This window comes from Cherax quadricarinatus, chromosome 29, assembly GCF_038502225.1.
Source record: "Cherax quadricarinatus isolate ZL_2023a chromosome 29, ASM3850222v1, whole genome shotgun sequence".
NCBI lineage: Eukaryota > Metazoa > Arthropoda > Malacostraca > Decapoda > Parastacidae > Cherax > Cherax quadricarinatus.
The window spans coordinates 1785964-1809128 of record NC_091320.1 but is presented as its reverse complement, the minus strand read 5'-3'; the positions used below and the strand labels follow the sequence as shown (position 1 = coordinate 1809128).

General features: G+C 48.2%; 1 protein-coding gene across 1 annotated transcript in view; it reads left to right on the top strand.

Annotated features, from left to right (window-relative positions):
• The window catches only part of LOC128690499 (uncharacterized), a 65310-nt gene that overhangs the window by 15961 nt on the left and 26184 nt on the right, over positions 1–23165 (top strand). The window contains exons 3-5 of the mRNA XM_070089783.1: positions 14895–14989; positions 21481–21629; positions 22713–22878. Coding sequence (XP_069945884.1) covers positions 14895–14989; positions 21481–21629; positions 22713–22878 — 410 coding nt within the window. The remainder of the gene's footprint in view (positions 1–14894; positions 14990–21480; positions 21630–22712; positions 22879–23165) is intronic.

Genomic DNA, 23165 nt, shown 5'->3' with positions numbered 1-23165 from the left:
GATTTGGGGCCCTGTAAATCACACCCAAAATTAGTTTTTCTCGGCCCTCGAGAAGCTGTAACCAAACAGATTCAGTGGCTGACGCTTCTAATTTAATATCTTGTCTAACACAACAATTTAAATTGTCTCTGACATACATCGCTACTCCACCACCTTTCCTGTTGACCCTGTCAGTGTGGAATAATTTATAGCCTTGTATGTGACATTCAGAGGGCATCTCTCTATCTTTCAGATTGAGCCAGGTCTCTGTTATAGCAATAATATCTATGTTTCCTGCACTTGCAATTAATCTTAGCTCATCTATCTTATTTCTTACACTCCTGCTATTAGTATAGTAAACCTTAAGGGAGCTAGTCCCTTGCTGCCCTCTGCTGTCCCCCTTTGTTTGCTGACCTGATCTATTGTCTTTATTTATAACTTCATGCTGAATGCCTTTTATACATTTACTGTTTCCAACCCAAGTGTTGCAACCTGCTTGTTTCCCACACACACCCATACCTCTATCTTCCATCAGTTTAAAATCATAGGCATTTCACCAATGGCCTTCTCAATCGAGTCTGCAAGTGCTACCACCCCAGCCCCAGAGAGATGTACCCCATCCCTTGCATACATATCATGTTTGCCATAAAAGTTGTTCCAGTTGTCAATGAATGGGATTGCAAGTTCCTTGCAGTATCTGTCTAGCCAGCAATTTACACCAATTGCCCTAGACAACCATTCATTTCCTACTCCCCTTCTAGGCAAGATGCTACATATGATTGGGATCCCTCCCTTAGACTTAATGAAATCTATAGCTGACCTGTACTTATCTAGCAGCTCTTCTCTCCTACCCTTCCCAATATCATTTCCACCAGCACTGAGACAGATAATGGGCTTGCTCCCATTACCTGACATGATATTATCCAGCCTGTTGACAATGTCCCCAACACCAGCTCCAGGGAAGCACACTCTATCTCTCATCTTCTTATTCCTATTACAAAAAGCACGGTCAATGTATCTTACCTGAGAGTCACCAACCACAAGAATGCGCTTACCTCCATTAGCAGGGGCAGTAGTACCCTTACCTTCACTGGCCACTGAAGTACATTCATCCTGAAGAACAGAGAAGCGATTTCCTACCTTCAGATCTTCACTCTTAACTTTCCTTACTCTGATGCGCCTTCCATTACTGTGAACCACTCGCCACTTGTAGCAGGTGCTGGGCTGCACCTCACTGCTGGTAGCCGTTGCTGCCTCCCCAACTACAGCCTCCTCACAGCGAGAGACAGACTGCACCTCGCTGCTAGAAGCCTCATTCCCCACAACTCCAGCCACCTCACACTCTCTCACAGACCCATTGAGGTGGACCTTCAGCCTCCTAATCTCCTCCTGGAGAAGCAAGACCTCCTCCTTCAACTCTCCAACCTCAATTTTTAAAACACTGCAGAAGCAAGCCATGCTTTGTAACCGTCCACACTAATCCCCAAAGCAGCTCAGGGTCTGTGACCTCACGTGACGACTGACCACTATTTTTAAAACTACAGAACGTCTTAGCCTCAATAACGGTACTCGGGAGTTTGTTCCACTCCTCCACAACTCTGTTACCAAACCAGTGCTTTGGTGGGTAAGACACATATGCAACAGTTAGACAACTTTATTCCGAAACGTTTCGCCTACACAGTAGGCTTCTTCAGTCGAATACAGAAAATAGGCAGGAACAGTAGAGATGTGAAGACGATGTAATCAGTCCATCACCCTTGTAGTCTGATTACATCGACTGATTACATCGTCTTCACATCTCTACTGTTCCTGCCTATTTTCTGTATTCGACTGAAGAAGCCTACTGTGTAGGCGAAACGTTTCGGAATAAAGTTGTCTAACTGTTGCATATGTGTCTTACCTAACAACCTGTCGGTATTGTATACCATTTTGATGTTCACAGTGCTTTGGTATATCCTTCCTAGATCTGAATTTTTCCAGAAATATAACCCAGGTGAAGACAACACTTGCAACAAGTGTTGTGTGGCGGCGAGACAGAACTCAAAACAAACTGAATTATTGACTTTCGTGAGTGAGAGATATGATTATGTTGCTACTGACAATAAAATGATTGTACATTCGTGCTGGCTGCCTCGTCATAATGAATTTGAAAAATACAGCCACATGAGAATGGGCGATATTCTCAATATCATTTTTAGGTATTTCTCTTTTGGCTAATTCTTTTATTCAGTGTATTTATATTTTTTAAATGATATTTTTGGTACATGTGTGGAATGTACAGCTTTGCAATAAACAATTATATACTGTCATTCTCTAATAGATTATTTTCTTATTGCCTAACGCAAATAAACTTAACATAATTTTTTGATATATATTCATTGGACTCTAAATGGCATAATATCATTATTTTCCTAATATTCTTTCTTGTAAAAAATAATCTATAGACTCGTACAACAATTGATAAGGTAGATACTTGCGAAACATCTGGGTATCTTTATTTTATATACATTTCGCCACACAGTAGCTTCATCAGTTCAATACAGAGAAGAATGATTGAAGATCAGGAGTTTGAGGATGGTAGGTAAGACACATAGGCAACATTTAGGCAACTTTATTCCGAAACGTTTCGCCTACACAGTAGGCTTCTTCAGTCGAATACAGAAATTAGGCAGGAACAGTAAAGATGTGAAGACGATGTAATCAATCCATCACCCTTGAAGTCGTAGAATTTGAGGTTGTCAGTCCCTCGGCCTGGAGAAGTTCAGTTCCATAGTCAGGAACTATCTGAAGATCAAGGGACAGTGCGGAGACTTAAATACTGTCGGAAGGAGAGGTGAGAATTGTTGGATCTGAGAGGGACCTGACCTTTCAGTGGCTACATTCTCACTACTACTACTCTGCACCTCTCCTTCCGACAGTATTTAAGTCTCCGCACTGTCCCTTGATCTTCAGATAGTTCCTGACTATGGAACTGAACTTCTCCAGGCTGAGGGACTGACAACCTCAAATTCTACGACTTCAAGGATGATGGATTGATTACATCGTCTTCACATCTTTACTGTTCCTGCCTAATTTTTGTACTCGACTGAAGAAGCCTACTGTGTAGGCGAAACGTTTCTGAATAAAGTTGCCTATGTGTCTTACCTACCAACCTGTCGGTATTGTATACCATTTTGATATTCATCAGGAGTTTGAGGAGTTGATGTGATCAATTCATCAATCTTGATAAGAATACAGCACAAGTGCTGCGACGGGGCTTGTATCAAACATTTACCTACGCACATATAAGTGTTGGTATAACTATTCTCTGTAATAGTGTTGGTAGAATTACCCACAATATCTAAGGACACAAGTGCAACTAATGTGACATTTTATCGTGGCAACGTTTCGCTCTTCAGGCACATTATCCGCGATTTACTTTCACCACCAGCCTTCATCATCTGTTCTGTAGTTCACCTCGTAAACTCCACCCACAGGTACACTCCAAAATTCCTGGTAATTTTTCGTTACTCTCAACACCTTGTTTTTCTCTTATGGTCACTTTTAATATCTTTCTCTCATATACATTTTAAAATTCCTCAACCAGCCCTCACAATTTATCTTCAGAATCTCCCAGAGTCAGGAAAGAACAAATAATAATAATAATAACAATAATAACAATAATAATAATAGTAATAATAATAATAATAATAATAATAATAACAATAATAACAATAATAATAATAGTAATAATAATAATAATAATAATAATAATAATAATAATAATAATAATAATAATAATAATAATAATAATAATAATAATAATAATAATAATATCTATTTTTCTACCAGTACATGTACAAGGTATACAGACCATAGCTGACATCAGTGACATACTACTATATAGAAAGCCGATTGTTATGCTGAGCATTTCCCGCAAATTAGGTTGTAGTTTTCCCAGGATGCGACCCACACCAGTCCACTAACACCCTGATACCCATTTTTACTGATGGGGGAACATAGACAACCAATATAAAGAAACATACCCAATGTTTCTAACCTTGCTGGGAATCGAACCCCGACCCTCGCCGTGTGAAGGGGAGCTTCAGCACCTGAACCTGCACTTGTATGTTGTTCCACACACCTGCACTTGTCAGTTGTTCCACACACCTGCACTTGTCAGTTGTTCCACGCACCTGCACTTTTCAGTTGTTCCACACACCTGCACTTGTCAGTTGTTCCACACGCCTGCACTTGTCAGTTGTTCCACACACCTGCACTTGTCAGTTGTTCCACACACCTGCACTTGTCAGTTGTTCCACACACCTGCACTTGTCAGTTGTTCCACACACCTGCACTTGTCAGTTGTTCCACACACCTGCACTTGTCAGTTCCACACACCTGCACTTGTCAGTTGTTCCACACACCTGCACTTGTCAGTTGTTCCACACACCTGCACTTGTCAGTTGTTCCACACACCTGCACTTGTCAGTTGTTCCACACACCTGCACTTGTCAGTTGTTCCACACACCTGCACTTGTCAGTTGTTCCACACACCTGCACTTGTCAGTTGTTCCACACACCTGCACTTATCAGTTGTTCCACACACCTGCACTTGTCAGTTGTTCCACACACCTGCACTTGTCAGTTGTTCCACACACCTGCACTTGTCAGTTGTTCCACACACTTGCACTTGTCAGTTGTTCCACACACCTGCACTTGTCAGTTGTTCCACACACCTGCACTTGTCAGTTGTTCTGTTTAATGGGTTTGTTTGGCGTTCTGGTAGCGGGTGGTTAAATGATAAACGTCTTCGGAGGCTTCTTACTTTATTGTTAATGTAGTGGTGGGTACACAGGCTTGTGTGTTGTGCCCATGGCCCGGGAGGGCCATCCCACGTGAGAGAGCTAGGAGTAGGCCTTGTGTCTTCCTGCTAGGCCACTGTGTGAGTGAGAGCATGGCAAGGGCAGGCATGCTGAAGTGGCAACGCCTATAGGTGGCAGCACCAGCATGGCACGAAATATGAACTAAGCTGGCAGACAGCATGGGCTGTCTGTGCAGACAGTACAGGCTGTCTACATACGCTCGGCCACCTACCGCGCGTCGTCCCGACGCGACAATACTGGTGGTAAAAGAAACTCGGTCTCTCTCTCGTAGAAACAGGGCACAGAACACAAAATAAAAACATATATATACATATTTATATGGAAAAAAACTTCCTACAGGGAGGGAAGAAAAAAAAATGTGGGGTGTGCTAAACATTGTGGTCATAGGCAGTGAGCGTCGAAGATACTGCAGATACTGCAACACAGGAGACATCGCTGCGGCTGAGCTGTGATGTAACAGGTTACGGTCTCCTCTGGAACGGTGAAGCAGTCATCGTAGGAGTCGCTGCAGGTTTCACTCAACCTGGGGCACGACATGCTGGTGCCCTCGAGTGAGGCGTCGACAAAACTCGGCAACTAGGCAGGACTTCTGGCAAGCGGCTCAGGAGGACATTTCTCGACTGGTACTGTAGCTGGGCTGTCACTGCCGGCGAGCGTGGAGCGAATTGTGGAGAGTCGTGGCAGAGACGACTGGGCGAAACATCTGGGAGTCGTAACATCATACACCAGACTGCAGTGAGAGAGCTAGCAGTCAAAGTGACATCTTCTTTGTGCAGGGTGCTCACTGAAGTTTGTGACACGAGGCTGACACAGTGTGTCATTCTCTCGACAGTTGGAGTTATAGCAGAGGTTAGTCTAAGCATCCCCAGACTTATTTCTCTTCATATAACTGCATTCTGAAGGTCGGGAGGTGAAGTGAAACAAATCTCGATGGGAATCGTAGCAGGTACGATTCTGCAGAACATCACGAGCGACGAGCATAAAAGCTTTCTGTACAAGAGGGCTCGGTCACTTGGGGCTGTCTGATAGCTGTCAAACACACTGGTCACACGGGTGACTTAACACAGGGGTGCTACTCGGGTCTGGCTCAGACCTCACTGGACACACGGAAACTTTACACACCCGCAGTACATGCGGTACAACATGGCTTAAACTAGCAAATGATGCTTTTCTGTGCATACAACTGACTCTAAGACATACTAAAATGTGAGAACACTGACTGAGAGGAATTAATTAACACGACATATATCTTCTCTCAATCTTCTCGACAATACTGAAATAATTACTGAACACTCGATGGTGACATCATGTGATGTCAGGCGTGATGTCGCGAGGTGATGTCAGCAGCACTGTGACGTCAGCAGACATCTCGAGGTGACGTCAGGCAGACATCGTGAGGTGACGTCAGCAGCACTGTGATGTCAGCAGACATCTCGAGGTGACGTCAGGCAGACATCGTGACGTCATGAAGTCGGGCAGCATCGTCAGTGGCGTCAATGTGATGCGGGCAGCAGACCACAGCATGTGGCCTGGGACATCTGGCTCGGTAACTCACGTGGTTTGTAGATCCACGTGACATCGCCCACACCCACATGGCGTCGTGATCTACGGGGCATGCTGATCCACGTAGCTTCCAGTGGCCTCAGGCACTCGGATACACAGCTCTGGCAATGAATCACACGAAAAACAACAGAAAACACAGCAGAGGGAGTGGGCAGTGGTGAGTGGTGTATGGTAGTGTGGTGGCGAGGAGCGTGGATGAGTGTATGGTGAGGGAGCATCTGGCCATTCCTCCTCCTCCCACCCACAAACACAGGGAAACACACTGGACGCAGAAATCACCACGAAATTCACCTCTGGCTTGCTGAAACAGCTGTGCTGAGCTGAACAACAACAGCAATATACAAGTGACGCCGAGCACGTGACTTGAGAAACAGCGTGGGTCCCACTGTAGCGTTGGGTCACTGGGACGCCACTTACAATTCTCGAAGAAATTCGGCAAATTTCGGCTGGATCCTGCTTGTACCGGTGTCAGGATGCTGAAACGTGCAGACACGACATCAGGATAACTCGTTGAGAGACGGATGCTTGTTGTGTAGGGGGATGAAGTGAACAACTTCATTCATTCCTTCCTTCCTCTCTCTGGGCAAACACACTGCTGCGACCACCGCTGCTACCAATGTTTAATGGGTTTGTTTGGCGTTCTGGTAGCGGGTGGTTAAATGATAAACGTCTTCGGAGGCTTCTTACTTTATTGTTAATGTAGTAGTGGGTACACAGGCTTGTGTGTTGTGCCCATGGCCCGGGAGGGCCATCCCAAGTGAGAGAGCCTAGGAGTAGGCCTTGTGTCTTCCTGCTAGGCCGCTGTGTGAGTGAGAGCGTGGAAAGGGCAGGCAGGCTGAAGTGGCAACGCCTGTAGGTGGCAGCACCAGCATGGTGCGAAATATGAACTAAGCTGGCAGACAGCATGGGCTGTCTGTGCAGACAGTACAGGCTGTCTACAGTTCCACACACCTGCACTTGTCAGTTGTTCCACACACCTGCACTTGTCAGTTGTTCCACACACCTGCACTTGTCAGTTGTTCCACACACCTGCACTTGTCAGGTGTTCCACACACCTGCACTTGTCAGTTGTTCTACACACCTGCACTTGTCAGTTGTTCCACACACCTGCACTTGTCAGTTGTTCCACACACCTGCACTTGTCAGTTGTTCCACACACCTGCACTTGTCAGTTGTTCCACACACCTGCACTTGTCAGTTGTTCCACACACCTGCACTTGTCAGTTGTTCCACACACCTGCACTTGTCAGTTGTTCCACACACCTGCACTTGTCAGTTGTTCCACACATCTGCACTTGTCAGTTGTTCCACACACCTGCACTTGTCAGTTGTTCCACACACCTGCACTTGTCAGTTGTTCCACACACCTGCACTTGTCAATTGTTCCACACACCTGCACTTGTCAGTTGTTCCACACACCTGCACTTGTCAGTTGTTCCACACACCTGCACTTGTCAGTTGTTCCACACACCTGCACTTGTCAATTGTTCCACACACCTGCACTTGTCAGTTGTTCCACACACCTGCACTTGTCAGTTGTTCCACACACCTGCACTTGTCAGTTGTTCCACACACCTGCACTTGTCAGTTGTTCCACACACCTGCACTTGTCAGTTGTTCCACACACCTGCACTTGTCAGTTGTTCCACACACCTGCACTTGTCAGTTGTTCCACACACCTGCACTTGTCAGTTGTTCCACACACCTGCACTTGTGAGGTGTTCCACACACCTGCACTTGTCAGTTGTTCCACACACCTGCACTTGTCAGTTGTTCCACACACCTGCACTTGTCAGTTGTTCCACACACCTGCACTTGTCAGTTGTTCCACACACCTGCACTTGTCAGTTGTTCCACACACCTGCACTTGTCAGTTGTTCCACACACCTGCACTTGTCAGTTGTTCCACACACCTGCACTTGTCAATTGTTCCACACGCCTGCACTTGTCAGTTGTTCCACACACCTGCACTTGTCAGTTGTTCCACACACCTGCACTTGTCAGTTGTTCCACACACCTGCACTTGTCAGTTGTTCCACACACCTGCACTTGTCAGTTGTTCCACACACCTGCACTTGTCAGTTGTTCCACACACCTGCACTTGTCAGTTGTTCCACACACCTGCACTTGTCAGTTGTTCCACACACCTGCACTTGTCAGTTGTTCCACACGCCTGCACTTGTCAGTTGTTCCACACACCTGCACTTGTCAGTTGTTCCACACACCTGCACTTGTCAGTTGTTCCACACGCCTCTGGCTAAACTCGTGAGGAGAAACCAATCAGCATTTAACAGTTTACTTTTTCAGTTCTATTCCATTGAAAATTCTCAACAATTCTCTACGATATTTGTTGCAATGGTTTTGGAGAGAGTTCAGTTGGATAAAAAAATCTATAAAATTCGGTAAACTATCACGTACAAAGCCCAAATTCAACTAGAAATATTCCGACCTCTGGGCGATCCGAGAAAGGTATCGGTCTATTTCACAAGACCAGCCTCCTCTACCTCAGTGCTGCCACATGACCAGCCTCCTCTACCTCAGTGCTGCCACAAGACCAGCCTCCTCTACCTCAGTGTTGCCACAAGACCAGCCTAGTCTACCTCAGTGTTGCCACAAGACCAGCCTCCTCTACCTCAGTGCTGAGACAAGACCAGCCTCCTCTACCTCAGTGCTGCCACAAGACCAGCCTCCTCTACCTCAGTGTTGCCACAAGACCAGCCTAGTCTACCTCAGTGCTGCCACAAGACCAGCCTCCTCTACCTCAGTGCTGCCACAAGCCCAGCCTCCTCTACCTCAGTGCTGCCACATGACCAGCCTCCTCTACCTCAGTGCTGCCACAAGACCAGCCTAGTCTACCTCAGTGCTGCCATAAGACCAGCCTCCTCTACCTCAGTGCTGCCACAAGCCCAGCCTCCTCTACCTCAGTGCTGCCACAAGACCAGCCTCCTCTACCTCAGTGCTGCCACAAGCCCAGCCTCCTCTACCTCAGTGCTGCCACAAGACCAGCCTCCTCTACCTCAGTGCTGCCACAAGCCCAGCCTCCTCTACCTCAGTGCTGCCACAAGACCAGCTTCCTCTACCTCAGTGCTGCCACAAGCCCAGCCTCCTCTACCTCAGTGCTGCCACAAGCCCAGCCTCCTCTACCTCAGTGCTGCCACATGCCCAGCCTCCTCTACCTCAGTGCTGCCACAAGACCAGCCTAGTCTACCTCAGTGTTGCCACAAGCCCAGCCTCCTTTACCTCAGTGCTGCCACAAGCCCAGCCTCCTCTACCTCAGTGCTGCCACAAGCCCAGCCTCCTCTACCTCAGTGCTGCCACAAGCCCAGCCTCCTCTACCTCAGTGCTGCCACAAGCCCAGCCTCCTCTACCTCAGTGCTGCCACAAGCCCAGCCTCCTCTACCTCAGTGCTGCCACAAGCCCAGCCTCCTCTACCTCAGTGCTGGCACAAGGCCAGCCTCCTCTACCTCAGTGCTGCCACAAGACCAGCCTCCTTTACCTCAGTGCTGCCACAAGCCCAGCCTCCTCTACCTCAGTGCTGCCACAAGCCCAGCCTCCTCTACCTCAGTGCTGCCACAAGCCCAGCCTCCTCTACCTCAGTGCTGCCACAAGCCCAGCCTCCTCTACCCCAGTGCTGCCACAAGCCCAGCCTCCTCTACCTCAGTGCTGCCACAAGCCCAGCCTCCTCTACCTCAGTGCTGCCACAAGCCCAGCCTCCTCTACCTCAGTGCTGCCACAAGCCCAGCCTCCTCTACCTCAGTGCTGCCACAAGGCCAGCCTCCTCTACCTCAGTGCTGCCACAAGCCCAGCCTCCTCTACCTCAGTGCTGCCACAAGCCCAGCCTCCTCTACCTTAGTGCTGCCACAAGCCCAGCCTCCTCTACCTCAGAGCTGCCACAAGCCGAGCCTACTCTACCTCAGAGCTGCCACCAGCCCAGCCTCCTCTACCTCAGTGCTGCCACAAGCCCAGCCTCCTCTACCTCAGTGCCGCCACAAGCCCAGCCTCCTCTACCCCAGTGCTGCCACAAGCCCAGCCTCCTCTACCTCAGTGCCGCCACAAGCCCAGCCTCCTCTACCTCAGTGCTGCCACCAGCCCAGCCTCCTCTACCTCAGTGCTGCCACAAGACCAGCCTCCTCTACCTCAGTGTTGCCACAAGCCCAGCCTCCTCTACCTCAGTGCCGCCACAAGCCCAGCCTCCTCTACCTCAGTGCTGCCACCAGCCCAGCCTCCTCTACCTCAGTGCTGCCACAAGACCAGCCTCCTCTACCTCAGTGTTGCCACAAGCCCAGCCTCCTCTACCCCAGTGCTGCCACAAGCCCAGCCTCCTCTACCTCAGTGCCGCCACAAGCCCAGCCTCCTCTACCTCAGTGCTGCCACCAGCCCAGCCTCCTCTACCTCAGTGCTGCCACAAGACCAGCCTCCTCTACCTCAGTGCTGCCACAAGACCAGCCTCCTCTACCTCAGTGCTGCCACAAGACCAGCCTCCTCTACCTCAGTGCTGCCACAAGCCCAGCCTCCTCTACCTCAGTGCTGCCACAAGCCCAGCCTCCTCTACCTCAGTGCTGCCACAAGCCCAGCCTCCTCTACCCCAGTGCTGCCACAAGCCCAGCCTCCTCTACCTCAGTGCTGCCACAAGACCAGCCTCCTCTACCTCAGTGCTGCCACAAGACCAGCCTCCTCTACCTCAGTGTTGCCACAAGCCCAGCCTCCTCTACCTCAGTGCTGCCACATGCCCAGCCTCCTCTACCTCAGTGTTGCCACAAGCCCAGCCTCCTCTACCTCAGTGCTGCCACAAGCCCAGCCTCCTCTACCTCAGTGCTGCCACAAGCCCAGCCTCCTCTAACTCAGTGCTGCCACAAGCCCAGCCTCCTCTACCTCAGTGCTGCCACATGCCCAGCCTCCTCTACCTCAGTGCTGCCACATGCCCAGCCTCCTCTACCTCAGTGCTGCCACATGCCCAGCCTCCTCTACCTCAGTGCTTCCACATGCCCAGCCTCCTCTACCTCAGTGCTGCCACATGCCCAGCCTCCTCTACCTCAGTGCTGCCACATACCCAGCCTCCTCTACCTCAGTGCTGCCACATGCCCAGCTTCCTCTACCTCAGTGCTGCCACAAGCCCAGCCTCCTCTACCTCAGTGCTGCCACAAGCCCAGCCTCCTCTACCTCAGTGCTGCCACATGCCCAGCCTCCTCTACCTCAGTGTTGCCACAAGCCCAGCCTCCTCTACCTCAGTGCTGCCACAAGCCCAGCCTCCTCTACCTCAGTGCTGCCACAAGCCCAGCCTCCTCTACCTCAGTGTTGCCACAAGCCCAGCCTCCTCTACCTCAGTGCTGCCACATGCCCAGCCTCCTCTACCTCAGTGTTGCCACAAGCCCAGCCTCCTCTACCTCAGTGCTGCCACATGCCCAGCCTCCTCTACCTCAGTGCTGCCACATGCCCAGCCTCCTCTACCTCAGTGCTGCCACAAGCCCAGCCTCCTCTACCTCAGTGCTGCCACAAGCCCAGCCTCCTCTACCTCAGTGCTGCCACATGCCCAGCCTCCTCTACCTCAGTGCTGCCACATGCCCAGCCTCCTCTACCTCAGTGCTGCCACATGCCCAGCCTCCTCTACCTCAGTGCTGCCACATGCCCAGCCTCCTCTACCTCAGTGCTGCCACATGCCCAGCCTCCTCTACCTCAGTGCTGCCACATGCCCAGCCTCCTCTACCTCAGTGCTGCCACATGCCCAGCCTCCTCTACCTCAGTGCTGCCACATGCCCAGCCTCCTCTACCTCAGTGCTGCCACATGCCCAGCCTCCTCTACCTCAGTGCTGCCACATGCCCAGCCTCCTCTACCTCAGTGCTACCACAAGGCCAGCCTCCTCTACCTCAGTGCTGCCACAAGCCCAGCCTCCTCTACCTCAGTGCTGCCACATGCCCAGCCTCCTCTACCTCAGTGTTGCCACAAGCCCAGCCTCCTCTACCTCAGTGCTGCCACATGCCCAGCCTCCTCTACCTCAGTGCTGCCACAAGCCCAGCCTCCTCTACCTCAGTGCTGCCACAAGCCCAGCCTCCTCTACCTCAGTGCTGCCACATGCCCAGCCTCCTCTACCTCAGTGCTGCCACATGCCCAGCCTCCTCTACCTCAGTGTTGCCCCAAGCCCAGCCTCCTCTACCTCAGTGCTGCCACAAGCCCAGCCTCCTCTACCTCAGTGCTGCCACATGCCCAGCCTCCTCTACCTCAGTGTTGCCACAAGCCCAGCCTCCTCTACCTCAGTGTTGGCACAAGCCCAGCCTCCTCTACCTCAGTGCTGCCACATGCCCAGCCTCCTCTTCCTCAGTGTTGCCACAAGCCCAGCCTCCTCTACCTCAGTGTTGCCACAAGCCCAGCCTCCTCTACCTCAGTGTTGGCACAAGCCCAGCCTCCTCTACCTCAGTGCTGCCACAAGACCAGCCTCCTCTACCTCAGTGTTGCCACAAGCCCAGCCTCCTCTACCTCAGTGTTGCCACAAGCCCAGCCTCCTCTACCTCAGTGTTGCCACAAGACCAGCCTCCTCTACCTCAGTGCTGCCACAAGCCCAGCCTCCTCTACCTCAGTGTTGCCACAAGACCAGCCTCCTCTACCTCAGTGTTGCCACAAGCCCAGCCTCCTCTACCTCAGTGCTGCCACAAGCCCAGCCTCCTCTACCTCAGTGTTGCCACAAGCCCAGCCTCCTCTACCTCAGTGCTGCCACAAGCCCAGCCTCCTCTACCTCAGTGCTGCCACAAGACCAGCCTCCTCTACCTCAGTGCTGCCACAAGACCAGCCTCCTCTACCTCAGTGCTGCCACAAGACCAGCCTCCTCTACCTCAGTGCTGCATGCAAAAGGAATAGTGCAGAATGGTCATAAAATTTACTGAAGAACAATATAACAATATGTATATCTGTGTGTGTGTGTGTGTGTGTGTGTGTGTGTGTGTGTGTGTGTGTGTGTGTGTGTGTGTGTGTGTGTGTGTGTGTGTGTGTGTGTGTGTGTGTATGTGTGTGTGTGTGTGTGTGTTTGTCTGCTAACTTCTACATGTGTATATATATATATATATATATATATATATATATATATATATATATATATATATATATATACATGTGTGTATATGTATTTGTATTCGTATGTATGTATATGTCTACTAGTGTATTTAGGAGCGTGCAGACGCCTCATAATATAAGGTAGCCTGCTTGACCAGCGTGCAGACGCCTCATAATATAAGGTAGCCTGCTTGACCAGCGTGCAGACGCCTCATAATATAAGGTAGCCTGCTTGACCAGCGTGCAGACGCCTCATAATATAAGGTAGCCTGCTTGACCAGCGTGCAGACGCCTCATAATATAAGGTAGCCTGCTTGACCAGCGTGCAGACGCCTCATAATATAAGGTAGCCTGCTTGACCAGCGTGGAGACGCCTCATAATATAAGGTAGCCTGCTTGACCAGCGTGGAGACGCCTCATAATATAAGGTAGCCTTCTTGACCAGCGTGCAGACGCCTCATAATATAAGGTATCCTGCTTGACCAGCGTGCAGACGCCTCATAATATAAGGTAGCCTGCTTGACCAGCGTGCAGACGCCTCATAATATAAGGTAGCCTGCTTGACCAGCGTGCAGACGCCTCATAATATAAGGTAGCCTGCTTGACCAGCGTGCAGACGCCTCATAATATAAGGTAGCCTGCTTGACCAGCGTGCAGACGCCTCATAATATAAGGTAGCCTCCTTGACCAGCGTGCAGACGCCTCATAATATGAGGTAGCCTGCTTGACCAGCGTGCAGACGCCTCATAATATAAGGTAGCCTGCTTGACCAGCGTGCAGACGCCTCATAATATAAGGTAGCCTGCTTGACCAGCGTGCAGACGCCTCATAATATAAGGTAGCCTGCTTGACCAGCGTGCAGACGCCTCATAATATAAGGTAGCCTGCTTGACCAGCGTGCAGACGCCTCATAATATAAGGTAGCCTGCTTGACCACAGGTAATGCTTCTTCAAGCGCCGGAAACATATGAAAAAAGTAGTGTATTGTGTGAAGGGCTATTGATTGTTATAACTACTAATATATTGTTATATCTACTAACATTTTATTAGAATGACTACCAGTAGTTGGAACTACTGCCATTATATTGTTACAAATATTAGCATTTACCCTCTTGTGTTGTGTTATACCTCCTTGTGCCTTATAAAAATACTAATAATCTTTACTCAGTGTGACTTTGTAAATGGTCTAAGTCGGACCGAAACGTCGTCGTAAGCTCCTCTCTTCTATATGCGGGTTATTTGTGTATCGTTCCAGTCACGGTATTGTGCCTTTTTTTGTTACTAATAATTTTTATTTCTACAAGTACATGGTACAACTTATACAGACCATAGCTGACACCAGTGACATAATATATAGAAAGCCCCGGGTTATACAGATCATTTCAGTGCCAGTATTCCTATTTTATTACCAATTCTAATTCTTTGTCATTTATGTTTGTCAACAGAGAGAGAAGCTAAGTATCTCATCAACACTCCTGGATGTACCATTCCTGACTTTCCCCTAGAGGAAATTATTAAGACCAGATTCCCGCCCTACGATGTAAGTTAGTGAGGTGAACCAGTGTACTCACCTATTTGTACTCACCTATTTGTGGTTGCAGGGGTCGAGTCCTAGCTCCTGGCCCCGCCTCTTCACCGGTTGCTACTAGGTCCCCGCTCCATGAGCTTTATCAAACCTCGTAAAACTGTGTATGGTTCCTGCATCCACTACGTCATTTTCTAGGCTATTCCACTGCCTTACAACTCTATGACTGAAGAAATACTTCCTACTATCTCTCTGACTCATTTGTGTCTTCAACTTCCAATTGTGGCCTCTTGTTTCTGTGTCCCCTCCCTGGAACATCCTGTGTGTGTGTGTGTGTGTGTGTGTGTGTGTGTGTATTTGTGTACTCACCTAATTGTACTCACCTAATTGTGGTTGCAGGGGTCGAGACTCAGCTCCTGGCCCCGCCTCTTCACTGATCGCTACTAGGTCCTCTCCCTCTCTGCTTCCTGAGCTTTGTCATACCTCTTCTTAAAACTATGTACGGTTCCTGCCTCCACTACTTCACTTGCTAGGCTATTCCACTTGCTGACGACTCTATGACTGAAGAAATACTTCCTAACGTCCCTGTGACTCGTCTGAGTCTTCAGCTTCCAGTTGTGACCCCTTGTTTCTGTGTCCCCTCTCTGGAACATCCTATCTGTGTGTGTGTGTGTGTGTGTGTGTGTGTGTGTACTCACCTATTTGTACTCACCTATTTGTGGTTGCAGGGTTCGAGTCCTAGCTCCTGGCTCCGCCTCTTCACTGGGTCCTCTCTCTCCCCGCTCCACGAGCTTTGTAAAGTAAAAGGACACAAGTGCAACTAGTGTGACATTTTATTGTTGCAACGTTTCGCTCTCCAGGAGCGGCTTGACAAAGCTCCTGGAGAGCGAGACGTTGCCACAATAAAATGCCACATTAGTTGCACTTGTGTCCTTTTACTTTACATATTGTCGGTAATTCTACCAACATTATTCCATGAGCTTTATCATACCTCGTCTTAAAACTATGTATGGTTCCTGCCTCCACTACGTCACTTTCTAGGCTATTCCACTGCCTGACAACTCTATGACTGAAGAAATACTTCCTAACATCCCTTTGACTCAACTGAGTCTTCAACTTCCAGTTGTGACCTCTTGTTTCTGTGTCCCCTCGCTGTAACATCCTGTCTTTGTCCACCTTGTCTATACCGCACAGTATTTCATATGTCGTTATCATGTCTCCCCTGACTCTCCTGTCCTCAAGTGTCGTCAGGCCGATTTCCTTTAACCTTTCTTCATAGGACATTCCCCTTAGCTCTGGAACTAACCTTGTCGCAAACCTTTGCACTTTCTCTAATTTCTTGGCGTGCTTGATCAAGTGCGGGTTCCAAACAGGTGCTGCATACTCCAGTATGGGCCTGACGTACACGGTGTACAGTGTCTTGAACGATTCCTTACTAAGGTATCGGAAAGCTGTTCTCAGGTTTGCCAGGCGCCCATATGCTGCAGCAGTTATCTGGTTGATGTGTGCTCCCGGAGACATGCTCGGTGTTATACTCACCCCAAGATCTTTCTCTTTGAGCGAGGTTTGCAGTCTTTGGCCACCTAGCCTATACTCCGTCTGCGGTCTTCTTTGCCCATCTCCGGTCTCCATGACTTTGCATTTGGCAGGGTTAAATTCTAGGAGACAGTTGCTGGACCAGGCATCCAGTCTGTCCAGGTCTCTTTGTAGACCTGTCTCATCCGCATCTGATTTAATTCTCCTCTATAACTTCACATCGTCTACAAACAGGGGCACTTCCGTCATGTCATTCACATATACCAAGAATAGCACTGGTCCCAGGACTGACCCTTGTGGGACCCCGCTCGTCACAGGTGCCCACTGTGATACCTCGTCACGTGCCTTGACTCGTTGTTGCCTCCCTGTCAGGTATTCTCTGATCCATTGCAGTGCCCTTCCTGTTATACGTGCCTGATCCTCTAGTTTCTGTACTAATCTCTGGTGAGGCACTGTTTCGAAGGCCGTGCAATCTAAGAAAATGCAATCAACCCATCTCTCCCTCTCACGTCTTACTTCTGTTACTTTGTCATAAAACTCCAGTAGGTTTGTGACACAGGATTTGCCTTCCATGAATCCGTGCTGGTTGTCGTTTATAACCTTGTTCCTTCCGGTGTGTGTGTATTCACCTAGTTGTGGTTGCAGGGGTCGATTCATAGCTCCTGGCTCCGCCTCTTCACTGGCCGCTACTATGTCACTCTCCCCTCACCATGAGCTTTATCATACCTCTGCTTAAAGCTATGAATGGATCCTGCCTCCACTAGATCGCTTCCCATATTAATCCACTTCCTGACTACTCTATGACTCAAGAAATACTTCCTAACATCCCTGTGATTCATCTGTGTCTTCAATTTCCAGCTGTGTCCCCTTGTTGCTGTGTCCCATCTCTGGAACATTTTGTCTCTGTCCACCTTGTCAATTCCTTTCAGTATTTTATATGTCGTTATCATTTTCCCCCTATCTCTCCTGTCCTCCAGTGTCGTCAGGTTGATTTCCCTTAACCTCTCCTCGTAGGACATACCCCTTACCTCTGGGACTAGTCTTGTTGCAAACCTTAGCACTTTCTCTAGTTTCTTTACGTGCTTGGCTAGATGTGGGTTCCAAACTGGTGCCGCATACTCCAATATGGGCCTAACGTACAATGTGTGCAGGGGCCTGAACGATTCCTTATTAAGATGTCGGAATGCTGTTCTGAGGTTTGATAGGCGCCCATATGCTGCAGCAGTTATTTGGTTGATGTGCGCTTCAGGAGATGTGCCTGGTGTGTGTGTGTGTGAGTGTGTCCGTGTGTGTGTGTGTGTGTGTGTGTGTGTGTGTGTGTGTGTGTGTGTGTGTGTGTGTGTGTGTGTGTGTGTGTGTGTGTGTGTGTGTATGTGTATGCTTTTCTGTCTGTCTGTCTGTCTGTCTGTCTGTCTGTCTGTCTCTGTCTCTGTCTGTCTCTGTCTCTGTCTGTTTGTGGGTGATTGAGTGTACGACACCTCTTAAGACAATATTCACACCTTACAAAAGTCTACTAACAGAAATGAAACATTGTAGACACCATTTAGACAGTAAAGACACCACTAAGACAGTACAAACACCACTAAGACAGTACAAACACAACCAAGACAGTACAAACACCACTAAGACAGTACAAACACAACCAAGACAGTACAAACACCACTAAGACAGTACAAACACCACCAAGACAGTACAAACACCACCAAGACTGTTGAGAAATGGCATTACCAGTTAAGTTTAAAGAGTTTGTACTTAACTTAGAAAGACAACTCATCGCCTGCACAGCCGCCCCTGCAGACGAGGTCTTGACAAGCTGTCGAAGTCATCTCTCAACGGGCTGTAAAGAGTTATAATTTGTAAGATTATAAATTACCCCTAGGGGGTGTTATGTCAGCATATTTCATTCACTGATGGCTGACAAACTTACTTGTGTGGACTCAAAAGTCCACCCCTTACTGCTGACTATAGGTTGATTACAAACTCCTTGCGACTCAAGAACTGCGCAGTCCCCCGTACTACAAGAAATTCGTAACCTACCTTGCTCTTGTAGCGTGAGCTATGGTGTTCTTCACACCTTCGACAGATATCGGTGACTTGATAGAAGCTGAAGTGTCCTTGGATGTCCACGTCTTTCATAGTCTAGGAATACGCACACTGGTACACTATGTTCCACAAGATTTGTCTTTGTTGTTCACAATCTTATCACTGAAGTAGCTGATCACACTTCTCTTAAGTGTTTATTGTGTTTTATGAGACACTTTGTTCACACTAACGCACAGATCGTTCTTTGTTGGTTATCCTGGCGTCAGTGTCACTCTCAGTAGAGTCAAAAGTAATCTGAAGACGCCACAGCGCCCCTTGCCGTCACTGCCCCCAGCACAAAGAAAAAGCTGACCTAGTACTTTTGCTTCCTTGCCACCTCCTCGATGAAGCAAAGCAGAATGTTTGATTCTTGCTGTCTTAAGCATAGACAACAATGTCCACTATCTTTACTATGGTAATAAAGAGGGAGCAGGATTTTCCTTAATTGTCCTGCTAAAGTAAGAGATGTACTGTCTCTTATTAAACTACACTTTGCAACACTGCGAGGAGCGTCGGTCGAAGCGACCACGTCCCATACTCATACTGCATCTGCTATTAATTACTCGCTGTAGCAGTAAACAAGACATTTGCCCCTTCTGAGAGGGCTGGGCCCCTCAGGGCTGAAAGGGGCTGAAGGGGCTGAAGGGGGCTGATACCCCCCTCCTGGAGAAAATTTCTCCACAAAGACAGTACAAACACCACCAAGACAGTACAAACACCACCAAGACAGTACAAACACCACTAAGACAGTACAAACACCACTAAGGCAGTACAAACACAACCAAGACAGTACAAACACCACTAAGACAGTACAAACACCACCAAGACAGTACAAACACCACTAAGACAGTACAAACACCACCAAGACAGTACAAACACCACCAAGACAGTACAAACACCACTAAGACAGTACAAACACCACTAAGACAGTACAAACACCACCAAGACAGTACAAACACCACTAAGACAGTACAAACACAACCGAGACAGTACAAACACCACTAAGACAGTACAAACATCACTAAGACAGTACAAACACCACTAAGACAGTACAAACACCACTAAGGCAGTATAAACACCACCTAGACAGTACAAACACCACTAAGACAGTACAAACACCACTAAGACAGTACAAACACCACTAAGACAGTACAAACACCACTAAGACAGTACAAACACCACTAAGACAGTACAAACACCACTAAGACAGTATAAACACCACTAAGACAGTACAAACACCACTAAGACAGTACAAACAGGATGTGGTCTTGACAGGATGTAGTTATGACAGGATGTGGTCATGACAGGATGTGGTCTTGACAGAATGTGGTTATGACAGGATTTGGTCATGACATGATGTGGTCATGACAGGATGTGGTCATGACAGGATGTGGTCATGACAGGATGTGGTCATGACAGGATGTGGTCTTGACATGATGTGGTCATGACAGGATGTGGTCATGACAGGATGTGGTCATGACAGGATGTGGTCATGACAGCATGTGGTCTTGACAGTATGTGGTCCTGACAGCATGTGATCTTGACAGGATGTGGTCATGACAGGATGTGGTCATGACAGCATTTGGTCTTGACAGCATGTGGTCCTGGAAGCATGTGCTCTTGACAGGATGTGGTCATGACAGCATGTTGTCATGACAGCATGTGGTCTTGACAGCATGTGGTCCTGACAGCATGTGGTCTTGACAGGATGTGGTCATGATAGCATATGGTCATGACAGCATGTGGTCTTGACAGGATGTGGTCTTGACAGCATATGGTCTTGACAGGATGTGGTCATGACAGGATGTGGTCCTGACAGCATATCGTCTTGATAGCATGTGGTCATGACAGCATGTGGTCTTGACAGCATGAGGTCTTCATAGCATATGATCTTGACAGCATGTGGTTTTGACAGCATGTGGTCATGACAGCATGTAATATTGACAGCATGTGGTCTTGACAGCATGTGGTCATGACAGCATTTGGTCATGACATGTGGTGTTGACAGCATGTGGTGTTGACAGCATGTGGTGTTGACAGCATGTGGTCTTGACAGGATGTGGTCATGACAGCATATGGTCATGACAGCATGTGGTCTTGACAAGATGTGGTCCTGACAGCATGTGGTCTTGACAGGATGTGGTCATGACAGGATGTGGTCATGATAGCATTTTATCTTGACAGCATGTAGTCCTGACAGCATGTGGCCTTGTCAGGATTTGGTCATGACAAGATGTGGTCATGACAGCACGTGGTCTTGACAGCATGTGGTCCTGGCAGTATGTGGTCTTGACAGGATGTGGTCATGATAGCATATGGTCATGACAGTATGTGGTCTTGACATGATGTGGTCTTGACCGCATATGATCTTGACAGGATGTGGTCATGACAGCATGTGGTCCTGACAGCATATCGTCTTGATATCATGTGGTCATGACAGTATGTGGTCATGACAGCATGTGGTCTTGACAACATATGGTCTTGACAGCATATGGTCTTGACAGCATGTGGTCTTGACAGCATGTGGTCATGACAGCATGTGGTCATGACAGCATGTGGTCATGACAGCATATAGTCTTGACAGCATGTGGTCATGACAGCATATAGTCTTGACAGCATGTGGTCTTGACAGCATATAGTCTTGACAGCATTTAGTCTTGACAGCATGCGGTCTTGACAGCATGTGGTCTTGACAGCATGTGGTCATAACAGCATGTGGTCTTGACAGCATGTGGTCTTGACAGCATGTGATCTTGACAGCATGTGGTCTTGACAGCATGTGATCTTGACAGCATGTGGTCTTGACAGCATGTGGTCATGACAGCATGTAGCTTTGACAGCATGTGATCTTGACAGCATGTAGCTTTGACAGCATGTGGTCTTGACAGCATGTGGTCTGCTCCAATAAGTCACAGTTGACGGAGGAGAGAGGTCAACACCTGCTGTTCTTCAAGGAGAGGATCAAAGACTACAACCTGACCATCGAAGCTGTTAACTGCACCTACCAGACCATCGGTACTATATACAGAAAGCCTACGTAAGTTATGACAGAATATAATTACTGTGTTAACAATGAAACATGACTGCACACACAATACACACGCACACAGGCGGGACCAGGAGCTGTGTATCGACCCCCTGCAACCACAAATAGGTGAGTACACACACAACAAATACCCACAGAACACACATACACACAAACACATACACACAAATACTGCGCAAATACTGCGTGGAATAGACAAGGTGGACAAAGACAGGATGTTCCAGGGAGGGGACACAGAAACAAGAGGCCACAATTGGAAGTTGAAGACACAAATGAGTCAGAGAGATATTAGGAAGTATTTCTTCAGTCATAGAGTTGTAAGGCAGTGGAATAGCCTAGAAAATGACGTAGTGGAGGCAGGATCCATACACAGTTTTAAGACGAGGTTTGATAAAGCTCATGGAGCGGGGAGAGAGAGGGTCTAGTAGCAACCGGTGAAGTGGCGGGGCCAGGAGCTAAGACTCGACCCCTGCAACCACAAATAGGTGAGTAGGTGAATACACATAACGCGAGGCAGGAGCTGTAACTCGACCCTTGCAACCACATATAGGTGAGTACACACACATGTACTAGCACATCCTGGGTAAACTACTGTACTGATAAATAAAGGATATTATTTAAACGATCTGAGGTAAATTATTTGAATAAACCTTTCAGCTTCAAGAGAGTATATAATTGTAAATTGTAAGATATTGAAGTGTTAAGAGGCACTAAGTTCCTCTGTCTTCTAATAACATGTTCAATTTTCCACTATAATCTACCTGGTACATAATTATTATCACATTTGTTTTATTTCGTAAGGTGAAGTCCAGGATCTTTCCTTAATTCATGGTATAACTTAACAAATCTTTGAGGACAATTGTGTTGTGGAGGTCTCAGACCTCTGTTGTGGAGGTCTCAGACCTCTGTTGTGGAGGTCTCAGACCTCTACAACACAATTGACTCCTTACGAAATTTTCTGCGTACGAAAACAGAGAAAGCAAATGCGATAGTAATTATGAACAAGGTAAATAATAGGGATCAAATGAACACGATATAAGAGAGAGGGAAACTGAGGCGCCTGTTAACTTGCAGACTGGGCAAGGCTGTTGCCATAGTGGCGGAGAAGACGCTGATAACTGATGAAGGTATACTGGTGACCTGTCTTAACAAGACCCTCGCTAACAACACTGTTATCTACCAGATCGTCCATTATTTTGTGCAGCCCAGGACGGCGAGCAAGAAGAGAGAAATGTTCCAGGTATTTGTACGCACACGTAAACACACATGTATGCACACACATGTATGCACACACATGTATGCACCGGGGCCAGGAGCTCGGACTCGACCCCCGCAACCTCAACTAGGTGAGTACACTGCATCCACGTTTAGGTGAGTACACACACAAACGCCTGCACATTTTTTCTGAGGTAGGCCTAGGCATCTTTTTTAGGCTTATTCATCTTTTTTTTTACTTTGCAGCTAGGCCAATTCATTTTTTTCATACATAGGCATACAGATCGCTTTGCTTCTCAGGTAGGCCTATTA